At 43.1% G+C, this 24,020-nt stretch overlaps 1 protein-coding gene across 1 annotated transcript; it reads left to right on the top strand.

Moving 5' to 3' along the window:
* Positions 1-8: 8 nt before the first annotated feature.
* Positions 9-2,912, top strand: ACKR1 (atypical chemokine receptor 1 (Duffy blood group)). The gene is made up of 2 exons (XM_019716859.2): positions 9-1,423; positions 1,882-2,912. The coding sequence occupies exons 1-2, from the start codon at positions 1,403-1,405 to the stop codon at positions 2,824-2,826; spliced, it is 966 nt and encodes a 321-aa protein (XP_019572418.2). The 5' UTR covers positions 9-1,402; the 3' UTR covers positions 2,827-2,912.
* Positions 2,913-24,020: the final 21,108 nt, after the last annotated feature.

Genomic DNA, 24,020 nt, shown 5'->3' with positions numbered 1-24,020 from the left:
TAGCCCCCCTCATGTTGAACCTGAGGCTAGAGCTACTGTCCTGGGAGAAAAGGGGACAGTCCCTATAAAGTCCCCATTCTTTTGCAACTTGGCTTCCCTACTTTACCTCCAGGCACCCCTATGTGAATAGAAAGGAGATTCTTGGCAGGACTGGAGTTAAAGCACCACATGTTTTCTTGCACAAATGAAGCAGCCCTCTAATTCACCATTCTGACTTGGACACTACAAGACTCACCCCTTCCAATGTCCAGACTAAGTCTCTCTAACAGAAAATAAAATGTGGGGGAAGGGGTGATGAAACAGCAGAGATCATGGGACAGCAGCTCGGGGGGAAAGGTTTACCAGAGAGCAACCCTGTCAGCTTAGGGGGTTCTGCCTGCAGGGTAGACACCCTTTCTGTCTGCCAGCTGCAAAGAAATCGCAGCTGTCCCCATATAAGAAACTTTATACAGTATTGAGATGTTAGGTCAATGCAGCAGTTCCAGCCTTTGTGTCCCCAACAGAAGTAAGAGTAGAGAGTACCCCAGAAGCAACAGGCCCATTTGAAAAGATCCCATTGTCCCCCAGAGCCTGCTCTAACTTGTCAGACCATGTTCTGCTTGGTATGGAAGATACATTCACTGCACTCATAGTTGATGAGGCAAATGCCCCGTCACTACCTGAAGGTTGCTTCATGATGCTACCGCCCAGCCCTCTTACCAGCTGCGCCCCAGCCCTCACACTGAAATACCCACACCCAGACACTTGCCTCAGATATGTGCACATGATACACAGCCACACACAGAGATAAATAAGCACATTCTTGTACCCAGGCCGATACACAAAGAGCCCCCCACCCTTACACATATCCCACTTGGGTTGTCACCATCTCACGCATCCAGCCAAAAGCACCACTAATACCCCATCCCATAAACACATGACTTTTGAATTATCCTTGGATCAACTTCAAGGGGGTGAAGGAACAGTGAGTCATCCATGCCTTTCCCTCGAACTTCCCAGCATGTCTCCTATCTCTGTCTCACACTTCACCCCTGACCCCTTCTTCCTTCCTTGTGCTTAAAGAATCTTTGCTGGAAATCCCTCTGGCTTCTCAGCCTCCCTTTCCACCTTCTGGAAAATACCCATTTTTTGGTCCCCACCTTTTTCCTTTCCCGAGTGCAGGACCACACCGGTGGACTCCAACCTCAAAACAGGAAGCCTTGGACCAGTGTCCCACATGGGCCTGAGGCTTAGGCAGGCAGTGGGCGTGGGGTAAAGACTTCCTGAGTGTACTCCCCATGCCACCCCATGGCCCTGCCCAGAACTGATGGCCTTCATTACTCCCTGACATTTATCTTGGAACCACAGCCAGTGACAGAACTGTCCCAGCCCTTCTCGCTGCCTGCCCGACCCCAGCAGTGTTATGGGGAACTGTCTGCACCGGGTGAGTGTGGGAGGGAACCCACAGCCCCCACCTCTGCCATTACTGCCCTTCTGTGCGCCCCTCTGTCTTTGTATCACTTTCCTTCCCACCTCATTTCTTATCCCTTCCCTCGTTTTCCCTCTCTCCTTCTTCCGCGAGTCTCCTAGGTTTCCCATTATTGTCCTTGTTTGTCTTTTAGTCAGTTCCACCCAGGTCTCGTCCCTCCAAACTCCCCCTGCTCTCCAGTCTTGCCCATTGCTTTCCAGTACTGTTCTGTGACTCTGCTCCTTCACAGGCTCCTCAGTCTCCATGTGCTGTCCTTTCCCACCATCCCCACTGCATCCAACCCCTCCAGCCCCCTTGTTCTCCAACCTCAGCTTCCCTTCTATTCTTCCCCTTCACTTGCCCCTCAGTTCCTGGGAGACTCTTCAGTGGGGTAACTAGATGCTCTGATTGTCCCCTCTGGGGATGTCCTCCAGGTGGACTCCTCCCGTACTGATGAGAACTTCAGTAACATTACCATTGGAGATGACTTTTCAGATGACTGGAATAATTCCTACGGAGGAGCTGACTATGACTACACTGGACTTGAAGCAGCTGCCCCCTGCCGCTCCTGTAACCTGCTGGATGAGTCCTCACTGCCCTTCTATAGCCTCGCCAGTGTCCTGGGCATCCTAGCAAGTGGGGCTGTCCTCTTCGCTCTTCTCAGACCTCTCTTTCACTGGCAGCTCTGTCCTGGTAGGCCAATCCTGGCACAGTTGGCTGTGGGCAGTATCCTCTTCAGCATTGCTGTGCCCATCCTGGCACCAGGCCTAAGTGGTGTCCACAACACCCACCTGTGTCACGTGACCCACTTGGTCTGGTATAGCTCGGCCTTTGCCCAAGCTTTGCTGATAGGCTGCCGTGCCTGCCTGGGCCCCAAACTTGGTGCAGGCCAGGTCCCAGGCCTCACTCTATGGCTCACCCTGGGACTTTGGGTAGTGGCAGTCCTATTGGGGCTGCCAATCACCCTAGCCAGTGACATTTCCGATGGACTCTGCATGCTGACATTCAGATGGGGCATTTTACAGTTTATGCACACTGCTGCCTGTTTTGCTATCTTTATCTTGTTGCCACTGGGTTTATTGGGAGCCAAGGGACTAAAGAAGGTATTGGGCAGGGGGTCATGTCCCTGGGTAGATATCCTGTGTGTCTGGTTCATTTTCTGGTGGCCTCATGGAGTACTTCGGGTATTGGACTCCTTAGTGAGGTCCAACTTCTTGATATTGTCATCATGTCCAGCCCAGCAGGCTCTGGACCTGCTGATGCACCTGGCAGAAGCCCTGGCAATATTACACTGTGTGGCTACACCCCTGCTCCTAGCCCTGTTCTGCCACCAGGCCACTCGCACTTGCTTGCCCTCCTTGCCTCTCTCAGCAAGATAGTCCTTTCATCTGGACACCGTTCGAAGCAAATCCTAGCTCTCTTCCCACCTGTCAACCTGAATTAAAGTGTACACTGCTTTTATGAAGCTGGTGGTTACTTATTTTGTCTGGGTATATAGAGTAGAGGAAGGAAAAGAGACGGAGTGAGGAGGAGCAAAGGAGAAAGAGAGAGAGAGAGAGAGAGAGAGAGAGAGAGAGAGAGAGAGAGAGAGAGAGAGATTTCAGGCCAGACTTTCCGCTGTTTCTCTAGCTGGCCTGAGAGAAAGGGAATTATGTACAAATATCCTTAGGGCACACAGGTGTACTCTTGAGGTATAGGGTTACTTCTCTCTTTCAAGGGCAAAGAGAAGGGGGACAAGGGTATAAGGGGAGTACCTAAACTTGAAAAACTGGAAGAGATGGCTTAGTGGGTAAAGAAAAGAAGTTGCTACAGAGAGCAAATGAAAAGAATAGAAACTGGAGAGAGCACAGCAGAGAGGAGTGAAGATGAGCCCAGATCATGACACCCCTCCCTGTTTGACCTGTCCTACTTTCCTCTGTGCCTTCTGTCTCCCTATTACCTGCTGGGTTTGTTTAGAGCTCAGGGTGGTGGTGGGGAAGGTGGAGAGAAGCATCCTGGGGGAGCTTACTTAGTCTAGGGCACATATCAAGGCAATCATAGAAGCCACTGCCTACGAGTCATCTCTCTGAGGTCGACTCCTCAGGATGATCGTAATCCCCGTGTGAGTGTGTGTGTGTGTACACACGTGCACACATGTACATCTGTCTGTCTCAATCTGTTAGAACCCACATCCATATTAGATGCATGCATGTAATAACATATTTTGACATGTGTGCTTGCCTCTCCGTCAGTGTCTGAACTGCACACACCTGTGTGTGTGCTGTGACCTCTCACAGGCCCCCCTCCACTTCATTCTGTTCTCCATCCTTGTTCTCAGGATATGGAATCAGGATTTACGACACACTCCTTACCCATGAGTTTCTTTACCCTAGTCTCTCTGCCTAGTCTTTTCTGTGTAGGTTGTATACAGGGAACTGAAAATCAAGAAGCATGAGAAACTTCAAGGGGAAGGGAACTGACTTAATTCATTTCTGCTTAAAATCCCTCAGTTTCCATTTTAAACCCCAGCTGTTGGAATAAGCCTTTCTTTCCCATACAAATCTGTCCTCCCACCTTCCACATTATAACCCCCTGCCCTGGATGTCTCTTCCTTAAATACCCGCTGATTCTTTGACTGCTCATCTTGATCCTGGAGGCTTTTTCTCAATCCCAACACAACCACATGTAGGCGATGATTGGAAGGACAGTGAATAAACTCCTCCTCATAAGGGGAACAACCTCTACTGCCACCAACAAATTCACCCTCTACCCAAGATCTCACACACACACACACACACAGAGAGAGAGAGAGAGAGAGAGAGAGAGAAAATGAGCTCCTCCCTCCAATCCAATTAAAAGCTGGAAAACTTGAGGGGAAGCCTTATATCTGAATCCACATGTGTTCTTTCCATTTTTCAAAGATGAGCTATACCTGACTCCTGCCCCACACCAATTCTACTTGACTTTTTGGGCTTGGTGATAAATAGTAGCGTGCAGGAGAGGAGCAGAGATGAGCTAGAGCATCCTAGGCAGGTGATGCAAAAGGCTTGGGGAATTTTCCTGGGTGGGTGCAGCAACAAACCCTCCAAAGCCTCCACCTCCTGTCTCTTAGCAACTACCAAGTTAGCTGCTGATTGGTGCATCCTAAATTGAAAGGTGGGATTTAGGGGACTGATTGAGACATAGGAGACATTCTGAAAGAGAAAGGGAGAGAAAATGAAGACAAAAGATAATTTGCAAGCTTAAATTATGCTAAGGTCTCCAACCACAGTTAATGAACGTGTTCCAGTGTTTTCATTTTCTCTTATCCCTTTTTCAGCCTTCTCTCATCATTCCCCCTTCAACCTCTGACCACTCTCTCAGTCCTACCAGACACTGCCCAACTTAGAAGGTACTGGATTCTCAGAGGAGGCTGACCTAGTTGAGGCAGAGTGTGTTGTGACTTGCTGAGTCTTCCAGTGTCAACCCAATGCAAGGGAGACTTAATTTAAGACCACTGGGGTTGTCTTATCTACCCCCAGCCCATGCCTCCAGGTAAAAATCCCTCCTTGTTCAGTCCAGTTAGAGAGAAGCCCAGGTCATTCAGCAGCTGTCACATCTCTCATAAAGAAAAGGCAGAGGCAAAAGCCTGAAGCTGATAAGAGGTCAGGGTGGGTTGGCGACTCCTCCCACAGTTGTTTCTTCTCCATTCCACCGCTGCCAACTGCCCCAGTTCCTTCAGGGACTTGCCTTTTCCTGTCATTAGCTAGGCTATATTTGGGTAGTTCTTCAGAAAGTTTAACCCTGATTTTGGTCATTTCTTTTAAGGCTTTCCTCACAGTCCTGTTACCCCAGTCCATTTAACCCACTGCATGCCACCAACCATTCCAACATTGGTCTGAATCGAGCATCTTTTCTGCAACACTTCAGGATACAAATCCTGTTTTCTTAGAACCCATAAGAATTTAATCTGAGGGACTTTAACTGTTATCTATGAGTTATTAGGCCTCCTGGCTAAAGAAAAAATCCTCTCTGAAAGATGAGAGCCAGGGAGCATGTTCTTGGGAGCACACAAGGTCTTGGGGTGGGTCAGTCTACATTGCTTCTTTAAAGAGAGACTTATTTCTTAAGGGAATATTGAAGATCATATTGACACCCATAGTTCATTTATTCCAAGCTTGGGCCTCTCTCAGAGGATTTAGGAAACAAGTAGCTGGTCCTTACATCCTTTTATCCACCCCTATTTCCCTTTCCTCCACAGCCCCATCATCACCTTCTTCCAGAAGCCACCCTCAGAGGAATTCTGTTTGAGAATTTCATTGGGATTTTAAACGAATTCATTGTCAACTTTAATTACCAGGGATATGTATGAAAACCATAGTATGCTATCTAATTATTCTGACAACAGCAGCCCTCTGTCTGGACACAAGTAGAATGGCAGTTTTAATTAACAATAATGCACCTTGCAGATGAATGTGACTGTTTAGGTTAATCGACAAGTACAAGTCCTTCCAAATCATCTCTACACATCTTCAAGATGATTTGGGCAGGAGTGGTGTAGGGCATGCAAGGAGGGGGGAACTTAAAAATTAGTTCAGCAAAAACATATGTCAGCTTTCATCTTTCCTGTAACTACTTGATGAAGAGAGGAAATCTCCAGAAGATAGAGGACCTTCAAAAATGGGTTTGGGGAAATTGGGGGCCATAACTTTAGGGGAGTTTCAGACATCTTTATATCACACTTAGATTTAGGAAACCTTTTAGACATATTTGTATAAATGAGAGGGAAAAGTCCTAGTAATTCTCAAATATCTCTAATGCATTGTCCAGTGTTTGCAGACTTGGTTTCTAGAATGAGAACCCCAATTTTACCATCGCAGCCCATTTCTCCTCCACCTTTCTGGGTATGTTCCTTCCACATTTGTGAGCATTTAAAGCTGCCTACTCCATAAGATTTCACAGATAATGTCTCAAGTTTTCACCCTTGCCCTCCTCAAGGATGATTGTACTTTTTTCCAGAGCAGTTCTCTGTGTCCTAGAATACATTGCATGTGGCTCCAAACTGCATCCTTCTGAAGGACCTGAGCCTTCTCTTCTCTCTCTGAATCAGGTACTATTAATCTTTGAGGGAGGGGGTGTTATAGGTCTCCTGGAAAATCTGATGAAAATTATGAAATCTACTCTTTAGGAAAATATAGTATTAAACCCAAATTTTGGCATTTAGTTCTTCCCTACTGCACTTAGAGTTAAACTCAAATGCTTTCACTGCCTGTCATGACTTCCATGCTTCCACAATCAGGCTGTGGCTTTGTCTCCCCTTTGCTCACTAATCTTGAGGACCAGTGGCGTAAAGAACTGTCTGTTCTTTGAAGGGGAAAATCCAATTTTTATTCTAAGAATTTTTGCACTAGTTATCTCTTTTGCTTGGTGCTGTTTATATGACAGACATCCTTGGGATTTCAATGCAAATATCATCTTCTCCAAGAGTGACCTTCCCTGACAATGAGACATAGCCCTTCCCTACCCTCCAGCCTCCATGTTCCCAATGATTATTCACTAATGCACTTGGGATGTTTCCAGTGTGGTATTTATCACACACTGAAATTGTCTTCTGTCTTCATTTGTTTGCTTATCAGTTTGTTGCTAATCTACAACCTCCTCCTACCACTAGAAAACAAGCACAGTTTTTTTTGTGACTGGAACATAGTCAGAGCTCAGTACACATGTGCTAAATATGTGAATTAATTAATTTTTATGAATAAAGCATGGTGCCCCACCCTGGAGAATTTACAGTCTCATGGGGAAGAGGAACAAGTAGGCAAAGAATTAGTGCAGAATAACGCCAGAAAACAAAGCTTCTCTCTCTAAGTCCTCCGGGGTATATCTCCCATTCCATTCAATCATTTTGGAGCAGAAGAGACTGGAGGACTGTCAGTATGCAATTTCTGGCTTGTGAACCTGTTTTCTGTGTCCACTTTTGACTGGCTAGAGCTGAAGGACTTTGCCACAGTTCCTGACCCACACATTGGGGAAGCAATCTTTCTTTCCTTTGGGAAACTGCAGGCTTTGGACAGTAAGAAAGAGCAGAGAATGGGCTGTTTTGTCATTTCTACTTGAGAAAAAGTGAGTCCCTGAGTTCTAGAAGGCAGTCATCCATTGGCTCAGAATCAATTTTGGAGTCCAGCCACATCCTCAGATTTTTTTATCACACTCAGGGAAAAAGAGCCCACATCCTTCTAGGACCTAAAAGTCATTTTGGTCTCTAGGGTTGATTTGTTTTTGTTGTTGTTGTTGTTGCTGTTGTTTCCTTATCAGTTCCCCTTCTCTCTTCCTTAGTTCCAGTTTAGTGCCCTGCTCTGTGTTCCACATCCCGGGCAATTATTTATCTCTCTGCAGTTCTGAGTACTTGGTCAGGTTAACCCTCTAAGGCACCAAAGGGTGTATAATTCATTTCATTTAAAGAATGCATTGAGGGCCTACTATGTTCAAGACACTGTGAGAGGTACCTGTCAGCTTCCTCCTTTGATTCTCAGGGTTTCCCAACCCTCTCCTTAATAACCCTGAACATATTTGGATTCCAGGCCTCTATTGCACAGCTGAAGACACTTAGCAACTCTCAGAGCCTCTAGTCAGTAGGTGGTCCTGCCACATTGTCACATCTAAGAATGTTCTTATACACTCTTACAAGGTGGGTGTGGTGGGTTCTGGAAACCATTACAATGAGGCTGATTATCCCCAGAAGAGATGGAAGGGGTATGGAAGAATTAGTTTGTCCTTTTCTATCTGTGACCTGAGAAAGAGGTGAGGAAGAAGTGGATTGTCTCTGTTATCAGCCTGGAAGCTTCCAAAAATATGACCATGTTTCTCCTCCTCCACATCCACTCTTTCAAGACACAGAACAGGGCTGCTCACTTCACATTCTTGATTAATTGGCAGAGGGAGATCCATGGAAAGCTCTGGGCATATATGAAAGAAACAAATTGGACACACAGGTCACTGAGATAGTAAAAATTGCAGAAATTAAATTAAATTTAATAGAACTTAGTGCAAAACCTGTGTTTAAAAAAAAATAATGGTGCCCAAACAGGATGGAAGAGGCCTAGTTCAACAGAATTTCTTAATAAATTTTTTAAAACGGAGAAAGTTCCAAGATGGCAGATTAGGTAAACACTATGCTTACTGCATCCCAGCATCACCCCAAAATTACAAATAAATTATAGAACAATTAACCTCAAAAATCATCTCAAGACTAGCTGAACAGAACTCCTATAATTAAGGATATAAAGAAGAGGTCTCGTCGAGACTTGTAGGAGGAGCAGAGATGCAAAACGGGCTGACCCCAAAACCACAGATGGTAGTTGAATGCTGGGAGAGACAACTTGGTGGCAGAGGTCCCTGAAGAGGGAAGAGTCATAGTCCCACACCAAGCTCCCCAGCCCAGGGTTCCTGTGCCAGGAAGAGGAGTTCCCATAGCATCTGGCAGTGAAAATCAGTGAGGACTCTGTCTGACCTTTCTGGTGGGGCAGAGGGTGGTCGGAAACTCAGATGCCCTCTGGATGAACTCGCTTGATTGCAGGCACCCCCCAGTCTCTGGTGGAGGGGTGGCAGCTCAGAAGGCCCAGGGATGTGTGAGGACTGAGTTGTGTGGCTTCAGCCTGGAAGCTGGAGGGACAGGAGCCATTGCTGTCCCAGTGTGGAACCTGAAACACATGTGGCCTACAGGAGGGTGCCATCTTTTTAGTGTTAAGCCCTCCTCCAAAGGGCCAAGTCTGGGACCACATTGGTCTGGTGGAATCCGCACATGCACACCGCCTTGGTGACACTCTGGGTCCCCACCCCTGGCACAGCTAGTGCTACATTGTGCGGGGAAACTCTTTAATGCTGGGCTGCTGGCCCCACCCACAGGCTGAGGAAGCTTGTTTGAAGCTGGTAGAGGGCCTGCAGTGGCCTGGGAAACATTTGCTGGTGGGTGGTAAACCAAGACATGTGCTACACTATCTCTTGGACAGCTCTTGGGAACCTGTGGGACTGAGATGGGTGGTGGTGGGCCTGAGATGGTCAGTGGCTAACTGTGGTGTTCTTGGGGCATTTTTGCAAAATGGTTGTGGGCCCAGCACCGGTGTAGAAGCCAAGACTGCATTGACTTTGTAGAAACCACTGGCCACACCCGTTAGCTCTCTGGAACCCACCCACCTAGAGCTACACTGCCAGGGGCACTCTGGGCACCTGGATGGTCAGACCCGCCTCACAACCTGTGGAGGCCTTTTACAGCAGGAGACAATACATGACAGCCTGGGGAGATTTCAGTGGTGGACAGTGACTCCAAAATTGTGCCACAGCCACTCTGGGGTAGCTTTCAGGAATTTGCAAGCCTGAGGCAGTGGCTGGTGGCTGGAGCACTCTGCAAAGTGGTCATAGGCCGGGCACTGACATAAGAACTGAATGTGCATTAATTTTGTAAAAACCATCAGTCACATCTTGTGACTCCCTTGAACTTCACCCTGCCCAGCTAGTGCTGCATCATCAAGGACACTCTCAACACGGGGTCAACCAGCCTGGCCCATTCACCTAAGGAGTCTCTTTCAACATTGGTGCCTCACTGGTATCTGGCAGGTGACAATAGGCTTAGGGAACCCTGGACCTTTTGTTAAGCTGCCTCAGGCCCATCACTGGTGGCAGCCAGACTTGGTTCACAACATGGCCACCCCCACATGCCTCCAGATCCAGCACAGGCAGCAGATCCAACCACATATAGCTTTGTGCTCCTACCAGTAGCCACAGGGCAGTAACAGGCAAGAATGAAAGTGGCCTGCATGGGAGCCCCTCCCAAGACACACCAGAAAACACACACCCAGAGGCCAGCTTCAGACCACACCAGAGCACACTACCTGGTTAGCCCTACAAGTGGCACACTCAAAGGGGGGACTGAATAGGCACAAGAGCCAGTGGGAGTGAAGCCCCCTCTGAGAAGTCAGCTCCCACGCAGCAGCTCATACACTGTGGGTGTAGCCAGTCCTCACACTTAGTCAGCCTGGGAGTCAATCCTACCCACTGACATGTCAAAAGCAATCAAGATTCAAGTACAACAGGAGAACACACACAGCACACAAGGGACACTCCTGGAACATGTGCACAGATCAGGGAGACTGCACAATTGGACTGCACAGGGCACATACTACATAAGGCCACCTAGCAAAGACTGAGAGATATATGAGATTTACCTGATAAATAGAAGCAACAACAACAACAACAAAAAACATGTCACACATGAAAGAACAAGTGAAACCTCCAAAAATGGAACTAAATGAAATGGAGGAAACAAAACTACCAGAGACAGAGTTTAAAACACTGGTTATAAGAATGTTTAAGGAACTTAGTGAGAATTTCAACAAAAAGATAGTAAGTATAAAGAAGGACACAGAAACTATTAGGGAAAAAAAAGAGTTAAAAGTGGAGAAAAGAACGCAATAATTCAAATGACAAATGCACCAGAAGGAATCACCAGCACACTAGAAGAAACAGAGGATCAAATCAGAGAATTAGAAGACATGGTAGCAAAATACACCAAATTGGAACAATGAAAAGAGAAAAGAATAAAAAGCAATGAAGATAGTTTAAGGGCTCTGAGGGACAACATCAAGTGTAACAACATTCACATCATAGGAATACCAGAAGAAGAAGAGAGAGAGCAAGGAATCAAGAACCTATTTAAAGAAATAACAGAAAACTTCCCTAACCTGGTGAAAGAAATAGACATACAAGCCCAGGAAGCAGAGTCCCAAACAAGATGAACCCAAACAGGCCCACACCAAGACACATCATAGTTAAAATGACAAAGGTTAAAAACAAAGAGAGAATTCTGAAAGCAGCAAGAGAACAACAACTAGTTACTCACAATGGAGCTCCCATAAGACTGTCAGCTGATTTCTCAATAGAAACTGCAGACCAGAAGGAAGAGGCAGGAAATATTCAAAGTAATGAAAAATGAGGGTCTACAACCAAGATTACCCTATCAGCAATTCTATCATTTAAAATTGAAGGAGAGATAAAGAGCTTCCCAGATAAGAAAAAGCTAAAGAAATTCATTACCACCAAATCCATACTACAGTAAATGTTAAAAGGACTTCTTTAAGCAGAAGAAAACAGAAAACAAATAAACTAACAAAGACCAAAACTATGAATAATAAAATGGCAATGACTACATACCTATTAATAATCACTTTTAATGTAAACGGATTAAATGCTCCAATTAAAAGATATAGGGTAGCTAAATGGATAAGAAAGCAAGACCCATGCATATGCTGTCTACGAGAGACATACCTCAGATCAAAAGACGCACACAGACTGAAAGTAGAGGGATAAAAAAAGGCATTTCACAAAAATGGAAATGAGAAAAAAACTGGAGTAGCAGTACTTATATCAGACAAAATAGACTTTAAAACAAAAACTATAATAAGAGACAAAGAAGGATATTACATAATAATAAAGGGATCAATCCAACAAGAGGACATAACCCTAGTAAACATCTACGCACTCAACGTAGGAACACCTAAATATATAAAACAAATATTTACAGACATAACACAATCATAGTAAAGGACTTTAGCACCCCACTGACACCAATGGACATTCTTTAGCCAAAAAAGTCAGCATGGAAACAGGGGCCTTAAATGACACACTAGATCAGATGGATTTAACTGATAGTTTTAGAGTTTTCACAACAAAGAACGGAATATATATTCTTTTCAAGTGCACGTGGAACATTTTCCAAGATAGACCACATGTTAGGCCACAAAACAAGTCTCATTAATTTAAGCATCTCCTCTGCCCACAGTGCTATGAAACTAGAAATCAATTACAAGAAAAAAAGCTGAAAAACACATATATGGAGACTAAATAACATACTATTAAATAATGAATGGGGGTGGACGGGTGGCTCAGTTAGTTAGAGCACGAGCTCTGGGCAACGGGGCTCATGCTCTAACTAACCGGTTCGATTCCCACATGGGCCAGCGAACTTCACCCCCCGCAACTAGAATGAAGTCAACGAGCTGTCGCTGAGCTCCCGGGTGGCCACATGGCTCAGTTAGTTGGAGTGCATGCTAGCATCTCAACCAACTAACAATGGCGACTGGACCTGGAGCTGAGCTGCACCCTCCACAACTAAGATTGAAAGAGCAACAACTTGACTTGGATGGAGCTAATGAGTCCTGGGAAAATACACTACTGTTCCCCAACAAAAAGTCCTGGAAATATACATTGTTCCCCCATAAAGTCCTGTTCCCCTTCCCTAATAATAAAAATCTTAAAAAAAAATAATAATGAATGGGTCAACAATGAGATCAAGGAAGAAATCTTGAGACAAATGAAAATGAAAACACGATGACCCGAAAAACCTATGTGCCACAGCAAAAGCAGTTTTAAGAAGTAAATTCATAGCAATGCATACCTACATAAAGAAACAAGAAAAATCGGAAATCAATAGTCTGTCTTTACACCTAAAGGAACAGGAAAAAGAACAGCAAAATAAGCCCAAAGTGAGTACAAGAAAGGAAATAATAATGATTAGAGTGCAAAGAAATGAAATGGAGACTAAAAACAAACAAATGAAAAAAAATACAAAAGATCAATGAAACCAAGAGCTGTTTTTTTAAAGATAAACAAAATTGATAACACTTAACCACACTCATCAAGCAAAAAAAGAGAGAAAACCCAAATAGATAAAATCAAAAATGAAAGAGAAGTGACAACTGACACCAGAAGAATACAAAATTTTTTTTTAAAAAATACTATGAGCAACTATACCCCAACAAATTAGACAATGTGGAAGAAATGGGTAAATTCCCAGAAGCATATAATCTTTCAAAGCTGAATCAAAAAGAAACCAAAAATCAGAACAGACTGACTACTACAAACAAAATTGAATCAGTAATCAACAAGCTGCTAACAAACAAGTCCTGGACCAGATGGCTTCAGAGGTGAATTTTACTAAACATTCAGAAAAGAACACCTATTCTCCTCAAACTATTGCAAAATCCAAAAGAAAGGAAGGCTCCCGAGCTCATTTTATGAAACCACTATTATCCTGGTCCCAAAACCAGACAAAAACATTACGAAAAAGAAAACTATTGGCCAATATCCCTACTGAACATAGATGCAAAAATCCTCGACAAAATATTAGGAAACTGAATTTAGCAATACATTAAAAAGATCATATGCCACGATCAAGTGGGTATGCAAGTTTGGTTCAATATCTGCAAATCAATCAATGTGCTACACCACATTAAAAAAATGAAAAATAAAAGTCCTATGGTCATATCAATAGATGCAGGAAAAGCATTTGACAAAATCCATCATTCATTTGTGATAAAAACTCACAGCAAAGTGAGAATAGAGAAAATATATCTCAACATAACAAAGGCCATGTATGACAAACCCACAGCTAATACCATACTCAATGGGGAAAAGCTAAAAGCATTCCCCTTAAGATCAGGAGCAAGATAAGAATGCCCAATTTCATCATTTTTATTCAACATAGCACTGGAAGTTCTAGCCACAGCAATCAGACAAAAAAGTAAGTAAATAAAAATAAAAGTCATCCAAATTGGGAAAAAAGAAGTAAGATTGTCATTATTTGCAGATGACATGATACTACATATAAAGAGCCCCAAAGAGTCCACCAAAAAACTATTGGAACTGATCAATGAATTTAGTAAAGTAGCAGGATACAAAATTAATATTCAGAAATCGGTTGCATTTTTATACACCAATGATGAATTATCAGAAAGAGAAATTAAGAAAATAATCCCATTTACAATTGCAGATAACAATACTTAGGGGATACCAAGACAGCACAGTAGGTAAACACTGTGCTTACCTTCTCTTATGACTACAGCAAAATTACAATTAAACTACAAAACAACCATCACTGAGAATCACCTGAAATCTTGCTGAACCAGAGCGCTACAACTAAAGACGTGCAGAAGAAGTCACCTCAAGTCTGGTAAGAGGGGCAGAGACGCGTAACAGGCTGGTCCCACAACTGCATGTGACCGTTGAAGATTGGGAGGGATATTTTGGCTGTGGAGGTTCCCCCTCCCACCCTCCAGAGGAGCGAGAGGTCACAGCCCCACCACAGCCCTGGGTTTCAGTGGTAGGGAGAGAAGTTCCCATAATTTCTGGTTGTGAAAACCAATGGAGATTATGACTGAGTGAGATGGAGGGTGACTGAACTTCCAGGTGCTCCTCTTAAAGGGACCATGTGCAGACTTACTCACCAATAGAATCACTCACTCTAGGCTCCAATGCTGGGACAGCAGCTGGAAAGGCAGCACGGACTGAGTTGTCTGACTTGGGACAGAGCATGGAGTGGTGGCTTTCTCCTGGATGGAGGAGCTGGCGTGGCTGTTGTTTCTTTGTTGAGCCCTCCCCCTTCCCGGTGTGCAGTCACAGGTGGCCACCATATCTGAGTCTCCACTGTTGATTCATCATGCCCTGGCAAGTCGAGACCCTAACCTACCCAACTTTCAGGCACTTCCAGTGGCTTTTGCCTACAAATTGCCTGCCTTAGCTCATGCTGCAGACTTTCCTAGGATCTCTCAAAGATTCATGGAACTCAAACAAGCAGCATCTGGCTTCAGCCTATCCTATCCCTCTGGTTGAGCAGCCCTAAGCCGGCACTAGTGGCAGCCAGTCTTGGTTCATACCTTGGCCTCCCTCTCAAGACACAACTAAGCATGGCATGGACAGCAGCCATCTGCGGATTTCTTTGTGGCTCCTGCCAGATGGCCCCAGGTGGGGCACAGGCTGTGGCTGAACTTGAGGTATAGTGGATCCCCTCTAAGGTGGTCCTGGGACTGTTTCTCCCAGTGGTCAGCTTCAAAATGAGCTGGAGCATCACCCAGCCTCCTCCAATACAACACAACCAAGGGGCAGATTGGGCAGGCACCAGAGTCCTGCTGAGGCAGATCCTGCTCTGTAGGACCTGCACAACAACTCTTCCACTGTAGTCAAAGCCAGTCCTCAGAACAAGTGAGCCCAAGTGCCAGTCCCTCCTATTGATGTGCAATTATCAACCAAGGCTCAACTACAAGAGGAGAGCACACACAACCCACACAAAAGACACACCTGGAGTATGTGGCCCAGGTGACCAGAAAGACTGTGCCAATGGGACCCACAGCATACCAACCATATAAGGCCACTCTACTAAGACCAGGACACATAGCAGCTCTATACTCTATACAGAAAAAAACGCTGGGAGGCAGCCAAAATGGAGAGACAAAGAAATATGTCTCAAATAAAAGAACAGAACAAAGCTCCAGAGAAAGAATTAAACAAAATGGAAACAAGCAATCTGCTAGATGTAGAGTTCCAAACACTGGTTACAAGGGTACTCACAAATCTCAGGGAGAATTTTAACAAAGAGCTAGGAAACATAAAAATGGAGATAGAAAACATAAAAAAGAACCAGTCAGAAATAAAGTCTACAATAATGGAAATGAAGAATATAGTACAGGGAATCAACAGTAGATTAGATGAAGCAGAGGACTGAACCAGCTATGTAGAAAATAAGGTAGCACAAAACACCAAACCAGAATAGCAAAAAGAAAAAAGAATCCAAAAAACTGAGAAGAGATAAGAGGTCTCTGGGACAACATCAAGATTACCAATATTCGCATTATAGGGGTACCAGAAGGCGGAGAGAGAGAGCAAGGAATTGAAAACTATTTGAAGAAATAATGACAGAAAACTTCCCTAACCTTGTGAAGGAAATAGATATACAAGCCCAGGAAGCACAGAGAACACCAAACAAGATGAACCCAAAGAGGCTAACACCAAGGCACATCATAATTAAAATGCCTAAGGTTAAAGACAAAGAAAGAATCTTAAAAGCAGCAAGAGAAAAGCAGTTATTTACCTACAAAGAACCCCCCCATAAAACTGTCAGCTAATTTCTCAACAGAAACTTTGGTGGCCAGAAGGGATTGACAGGAAATTTTCAAAATGATGAAAAGCAAGGACCTACAGCCAAGATTACTCTACCCAGAAGAGCTATCATTTAGAATTGAAAAACAGATAAAGAACTTCCCAAACAAGAAAAAGCTAAAGGAGTTCATCATCACCAAACCAGCATTACAAGGAATCTTAGAGGGACTTCTTTAAGATGGGAGGGGGTTAGGGATGGGTGAAAAGGGGAAGGGATTATGAAGTACAAATTTGTTGTTATACAGTAGTCATGGGGATATAAGGTATAGTATAAGGAATATAGTCAATAATAGTGTAATAACTATACATGGTTCCAGACAGGTAACAGATCTATCAGGGTGATAGATGGGAATGAGGTTGGGGGCATGGTGAAAAAGATGAAGTTATTAAGAAATATAAATTGGTAGTTACAAAATTGTCATGGTGATGTAAAGTATAGGAAATATAATCAATAATACGGTAAAAACTATGAATAGTGCCAGGTGGTATTACTCAGAGGGATCATTTCCTAAATTATATAAATATCTAACCACTATGCTGTACACTTGAAACTAACATAAAATAATTGAAACTCTAATTGAAAATTATAAAAAGGGGTGAAAATATCAATAATATTGTCATAGCATGGTACAGTGTCAGATGGTTGCTGGACTTATCATAGTGATCACTTCTTTAGCATAGGGAATATAATCAATAATGTGGTAATAACACTGTATAGATCTTGATGGGTACTGTTGAATAACTATGATGTATACCTGAAACTAATATAATATTGTATGTTAGCTGTACTTTAATTTAAAATCTTAAAAATATAAAAATAAAAATAAACAAAAAATTAAAAAATAATACTTAGGAATAAATTTAACCAAGGAAGTAAAAGACTCAGAAAATTATGAGACATTGAAGAGAGAAATTAAAGAAGATACAAATAAATGGAAACATATACTATGCTCATGGATACAAAGAATTAATATAGTTAAAAATGTCTATATTACCCAAAGCAATATGCAGATTTGATGCAATCCCTATTAAAATGCCAATGGCATTTTTCAGAGAACTAGAACAAATAATCCAAAAATTTATATGAAACCATAAAAGACCCCAAATAGCCATGGCAATACTGAGAAATAGGAACAAAGCTGGAAGTATCTCATTACCTGATTTCAAATTATACTACAAGGCTATAGTAATGCAGCATGGTATTGGCACAAAAACAGACACATAGATCAATGGAATAGAATAGAAAGGCCAGAAATAAATCCATGTCTATATGGTCATTTAATCTATGACAAAGGAAGCAAGAATTTACATTTGAGATAAAGACGGTCTATTTAATAAATGGTGCTGAGAAAACTGGACAGGTATATGTAAAAAAAAGAAACTGGACAAACTTCTTACTCCATTTTAAGAATAATCTCAAAATGGATTAAAGACTTAAATGTAAGATCAGAAACCATAAAACTCCTAGAAGAAAACATAGGAAGTAAACTCCCAGACATTACCCTTAGTAATACTTTCATTGATATATCTTCCTTCAGGCAACGGAAGCAAAAGAAAAAAACAAACATGTGGGATTACATCGAACTAAAGAGTTTTTTCACAGCAAAGGAAACCATCAACAAAACACAAAGACATCCTACTGAATGGGAGAAGTTATTTGCCAATGATACAACTGCTAAGGGGTTAATATCCAAAATATATAACAAACTCATACAACTCAACACCAAAAAAAAAACCCAACCAAACAACCCCATTAAAAAATGAGCAGAGGACATGAAGAGACATTTCTCTAAAGAGGACAGACAGATGGCCAATAAACATATGAAAAGATGCTCAATTGTTCTAATCATCAGAAAAACGCAAATAAAAACACGATGAGATACCACCTCACTCCTGTACGAATGGCCATCATCAATAAATCAACAAACTACAAGTGTTGGTAAGGATGTGGAGAATATGGAACCCTCATGCACTGTTGGGATTGCAAATTGGTGCAAACAGTATGGAGGTTTCAAATTCCTCTAAAAATTGAAAATAAACTACCTTATGATCCAGAAATTTTACTCCTCCAAGAAATTCAAAACACTAATTCAAAAAAATATATGCACCCTTATGTTTATTGCAGCACTATTCACAATGGCCAAGATATGCAAACAACCAAAATGCCCATCAACAGACAATTGGATAAAGAAACTGTGGTACATTTATACAATGGAGTATTACTCTGCCATAAAATGGGATCGTACCATTTGAACAACATGGATGAACCTAGAGGATATTATGCTAAGTGAAATAAGTGAGACTGAGAAAGACAAATACCATATGATCTCACTTATATGTGGAATCTAAATAACAAAATAAATGAGCAAACAAAACAGAAATAGACTCAGATACAGAGAAAAAACTGATGGTTGTTAGATGGGAGGGGGCTTAGGGAATGGGAAAGAATGTGAAGGGATTAGAAAGTACAAATTAGTAGTCACAAAATAGTCATGGGGATTTGAAATACAGTATAGGGAATATAATCAATAATGTTGTAAACACTATGTAATGTGTCAGGTGGGCACTGGACTTATTGTTAGGATCGCTTCATAGATTATATCAATGCCTAACCACTGTGCTGTATACCTGAAACTAATATAAAATAATATTGAATGTCAACTATAATTAAATATATATATATATAGTCACAGGATGTAAAGTACAGAATACGGAATACAGTCAATGGTATTGTAATAGCTATGTGCAATGCCAGAGGGGTAGTAGACTTGAGGGGTTATCATTTTGTGATGGTGTAAATGTCTAATCATTACCTTGTTTTGTACACCTGAAACTAATAAAAATATTTATAAAAAGAAGAAAAAAGAAAATTTAGGATTAAATAAATAAATAAAGGTTTCACTTGGCCACAGGCTAAAGATGATTCAAGAGTGTGTGTGGTGGCCAAAAAGCTGATGCAGACTCAGCTGCACCAAGAGATGTAGTACACAGGATAAGCGAGGACACTATGGCACTTGCTCCTGCCCTAGGCAGGCCATGTTTTGAAATCAACAGCTCAGCTCTGGGTACTACATGTTGAAAGGGCCACTAACAAATTAGAGGTCTTGGAAAGGGGATGGCTAAAATGATGACAATCAAGAGGACATGCTACTTCTCTAAGGAGGGTCTGAGGAACAGGGGTGGGTGGAGGTGGGACACTGATGCTGGAAAAATATAGAAAATATATAGATATCTTTATATAGCTAAGTAGTTGTCCTGTGAAATGAGCATTAGAAAAGTGTGTAGCTGTAGTTTTACAACTAGAAACATTAGATGGGAAGAAATCACAGAGATCGATTTTGACTAAATGTTAGGAAAGAACACCTATAGTTGGATTACACATTACAGAGATGGGCTATGGCATTATTGTTAATGTAAACACACACACACACACACACACACACACACACACACACACACACACATACAATGCTCTCCACACTGCCTGGTGTTCTTGTTTTAGAGTGGCGAATATAATAAATTAGAGCCTTGTCCTTGTGGAGTTGAGAGACAAATAGGAGAGCCGAGATCAAGCACTAAACACAGATAAATTACAAATGCTGTTATGATAGAAAAGAACTGGTGCCATAGAAGAGAATAAGAAGATGGAACTAATTTGAATTATGAGTTCACAATTACAGAAAAGACACAAGCTGAGACTGGACAGTAACAAATCACCAAAATGGAACACTGGGCATTAAGATATGGCCAGGACCAGCCCAGCAGCTTTCCCTCAAATTGGCAGTTCATCAGAATTGCCGGGAAGAGATCTTCAGTAGTTTTTGACTCAATTCAAGATATTCTGAATCAGAATATTTGGAACTAGAACACTCCCTATGACAATATGTTACATGAAAGAGACAAAAATACTGGTGTCTGGGTCCCCCTTGTGATGATTTTAATCTCTTTGCTTGGATTCTCAAATTAAAGTTCTCCGGTTCAGAACTGGTCTTTTCTAGACCCGATTTCTGCAACAACGAAGGGATCCTTAGCCAGATATTCATCTGACCTAAATTTTCCCAAATGGGTACCATTTCAGGCATCAATTGCCGTGGAAAAATTGTATTATAGCTGGTGCCTGGGGTCCCTCTAGTGGTCAGAACTTGTCACTTCAGCTTCTCTTCTCTCCAGACCCAAATTTGGCCAGAGAATTACTTGATATTGAGGATGAAAGGGCCCTATGAAAACAAAACAGAGAAGCCTAAATACACATTTTAGAAAGTTCTTCACTATAATTAACATTAAGAAATAGAGGTGGTAGAACTAAGGAATTGTTTGCCAAATCCCCCCTGCCCTTTGTTGCCAGTTCTTGAATTATCTTAATTTAAATAACTTTTACAAACCAAAGTAGACAATTTCCAGGATACCCGGCCATCAATCAGGGACTTCAAGGGTCATTTCTGCTCCCTTTGTGTTTAGAGAAAACACCAGGTTGAGTTGGGGACATGGGTCCTCGTCTTCTGAGCTGTGTCACCTACCAGCTTTCTGAGCTTCAGTTTTCCCACTTGAGAAAAACAGGTAACTAACTATTTTTGTCCTGCCTACCTCATAAACCTGATATAAAGATTAAATGAACCCAAATATGTAGAAGTTGTAAAATGAGTTACAGCTGGAAGGAAATACACTGCAATTAGTATTAAAGAAGAGTTTGCACTGCAGGCAATTGAAAAATGTCCATTGCCTTCTGGGCCATTCCACCTAGAGTCACTTGACTGATAGGAGTTACCCTTCCACCTCTGTCCTTGTGTCTCCACTTAGCTCTGTGACCAAAGGGCTAACAGAATCTGCTCCCAGACAGCTTGATAGGAAGCTACCAGAAAATGTTCCTTTAAAAGAGAGGCCACGATGGACACTTGTCTCATTAAGGAGACCACTTCAGGGATGATGTAGATGCCTGATCACTGCACTGTACACCTGAAGCTGAAGCTGAACAATAATGAATGTCAACTATAATTTTATATACATACATATATAGTTACAAGAAGTGGAGTACAGCATTAGGAATAGAGACAGTGGAAATGTAACAGCTGTATGCAATGTCAGAGGGGTAGTAAATCGGGGGTGGAGGGTTGTCACTGTGTGAAGGATATAAATGACAAATGTCTAACTATTACATTGTTTTGTACACCTGAAACTAATAAATAAAATAATAAATAAATATATAAATAAAAGGCCAATCAGTGGGGTCATGGTAGTGGTGATAATGTGGGCTGTTGGCTGGCTTTTGCTATTTTACAGTATTATTTAGGGCAGAAGCATAAAACGTTCTTGGACTGCAAAAATTAGTGATTCTCTATAGTTCCATTTATTATACCTAACTTTACTCCAGGGACCCTACAATGACCACATTCCAGCTCTTCTCGTTTGTTCTCTCCTGTGATTTTCTGTCCCTGGGAACATGGCATCTTCTGGAGTCTCCTTGTGGGAAGGTGGGTTAGTGTGGAGAACTTGTCTGCTCAGCGGCCTCTGAGCTTCCCTCAACTCTTTGGAAATGGATTAATGCCACATATTCTACACACTTACCTGTCAGAGTGTAGGCTATGGGTCATAATATTGGCATAACCTGGGAGCTTGTAGGAAATACAAATTCTCAGGCCTCACCCCAGAACTGCTGTGGAGTCAGGACATGCACTTTAACAAAACTGAAGGGAATTTGTTTGCACAGTGACATCTGAGATGCTCTGCACACTTTTTGTTACATATTCAACCTGGGCTCTGTCTTCACGCAGAGTCCCCAGTCCTTCCCCCAACCCCCAGCTGATGGAAGGCTCTGGCTCCCTTTCCTTTCTCCAGTATCCCTGCCTTCCAGACTCCAGTTTAAAATTCAAGAGTTAACTTGCACTGGGGGCAGGAGCTGCACACACTTAGTTCCCATGCTTTAAACACAGTGAGAAAAAACATCGCCATTCCTTCCTAGGCTCCCTCTGACCCAAAAAGATAGACTTTCCTCAAATCTTCCCCCAAATGGCAGAGGTCTGAGAGCTGTGGGGCAATGGGTATACAGCATTTCTACCTTTCCTTCCTTCTCTTGCTCTAGGTGATCTCTAGGAAGTATGACTGTGGGTAACTGTCAGTAAATCAGGTGTGAGGTGCGAGCAGGATCAGAAGTGACCGAGTGTTGAGGAGTGCCGAGGAGCTGGCCATGAGCCACAGGATGGCAAAGTAGCACTCCCTTGAGGAAGTGCAGAGACCACACAGGGTCTCATGTGGTGCACCCAGGAAAGCATGTGTGCACAGCTATACACGGTCTCCACTTCTAGATCCTGTGTCCAACCGCCATGTCCTTCAGGCAGAGACCAGGCTGCCCCATTCACATTGGCCAGGCCTTGTTTGTGTTTGCTGGCAGTCCTAACCACAGAAGTTGTCTCAGGGAAACAGGAGTCAACTTCCCCATGCACTCTAAGTGGGGATGGGGTGGGGGTTTGCAGGCCTCATAGTTCAGTCCTTGCCACCCAGCCATATTCTGCTGTTAAAGATGTCTGTCTCACTGGTAAACATTGCCTGCATCCCAAATTCCTCTAAGAGGGGCAATTAAATAATGGACACTAAGGGTAGGTTAATTTATCAGAAATGTTGCCAAAAGTAAGGTCAAGGGCAACAGAAGAAAATCAGGCAGCTGAGGCGTAACGAGGAGCTGAATGAAGAAGGAGCAGAGATGGGGGGACCTCAAAGGTAGACTTGCCCCGCCTCACAGTTGTGCAGAGGAGCAGCTCAGGTCCACAGGGATGCTGGCTGGGATTGCTCAGATCCACCTTCTCTGGGGCAAGTGGGGAACTAGCTTTTCCAGCCTCTCAATGGGCCTCTCAGACTCCAGCCTGGCCCTCCCAAAACAACTCCACCTGCAACTAGAGAGATTCTGAAAACATGCCGATCTGTCCACATTACTCCTCCAAATATCACTGGCTCCCTCTCATCCTAGAGTAAAAACAAGCCTTAGCATGGCACTTACCTGCCCCTCCAGCCTTACCAATCGTGTTAAGCTCCACATATGGTACATGACAAGCTGCTCCCCTAAAGCAAGCCGCCTTCTCTCAGGCCTCTGTACCTTTGCATGGGGCTGCTCCATGGACTGGAAAGCTCTCCCTACCTCCTCTTCATCTAGCCAATACCTAAACTTGCTTTTCAGAGTCACCTCAGGTACCCGTTGACCTGCAGCCTTCCACTGTGTCCCCCACAGGCTGTGTTAGTGAGTCAGGTGCACCTGCTCTGTGCTCCCAAAGCATCTTGGGTATGTTAGTTATCCCCTGTGCTATTTAACCTCTGTCATTGTGTGTTGCTCCCACTAGGCTAGGTTCTTAAGGACAGAGTCAATGTCTTCCTGATCTTTAAATTCTAGAACCTAGCCCAGTGCTGGACACCAAGTATGGGTTTTGAATGTCTGTTGTATATATGAATGCATGTACAGAAGACAGAGGTTAAGTACCAAAAGGGAAAAATAAGGCCCTCCAATCAGAAATTACACAACTTGTCCAAGTATAAATTGAAAGGAACCAGAAAAACATACGATTTGAACCAAGTTCTCTGTTCCAGTATGATTTCAAAGCCCTCACTCCTTTCTCTGTTGCAACCAGCTGGTGGTGAGTCATACAGC

The sequence above is a fragment of the Rhinolophus sinicus genome, linkage group LG17 (assembly GCF_036562045.2).
Source record: "Rhinolophus sinicus isolate RSC01 linkage group LG17, ASM3656204v1, whole genome shotgun sequence".
NCBI classification, from domain to species: domain Eukaryota; kingdom Metazoa; phylum Chordata; class Mammalia; order Chiroptera; family Rhinolophidae; genus Rhinolophus; species Rhinolophus sinicus.
The sequence above is the reverse complement of the archived record's forward strand: the minus strand, read 5'-3'. Positions and strand labels throughout refer to the sequence as shown.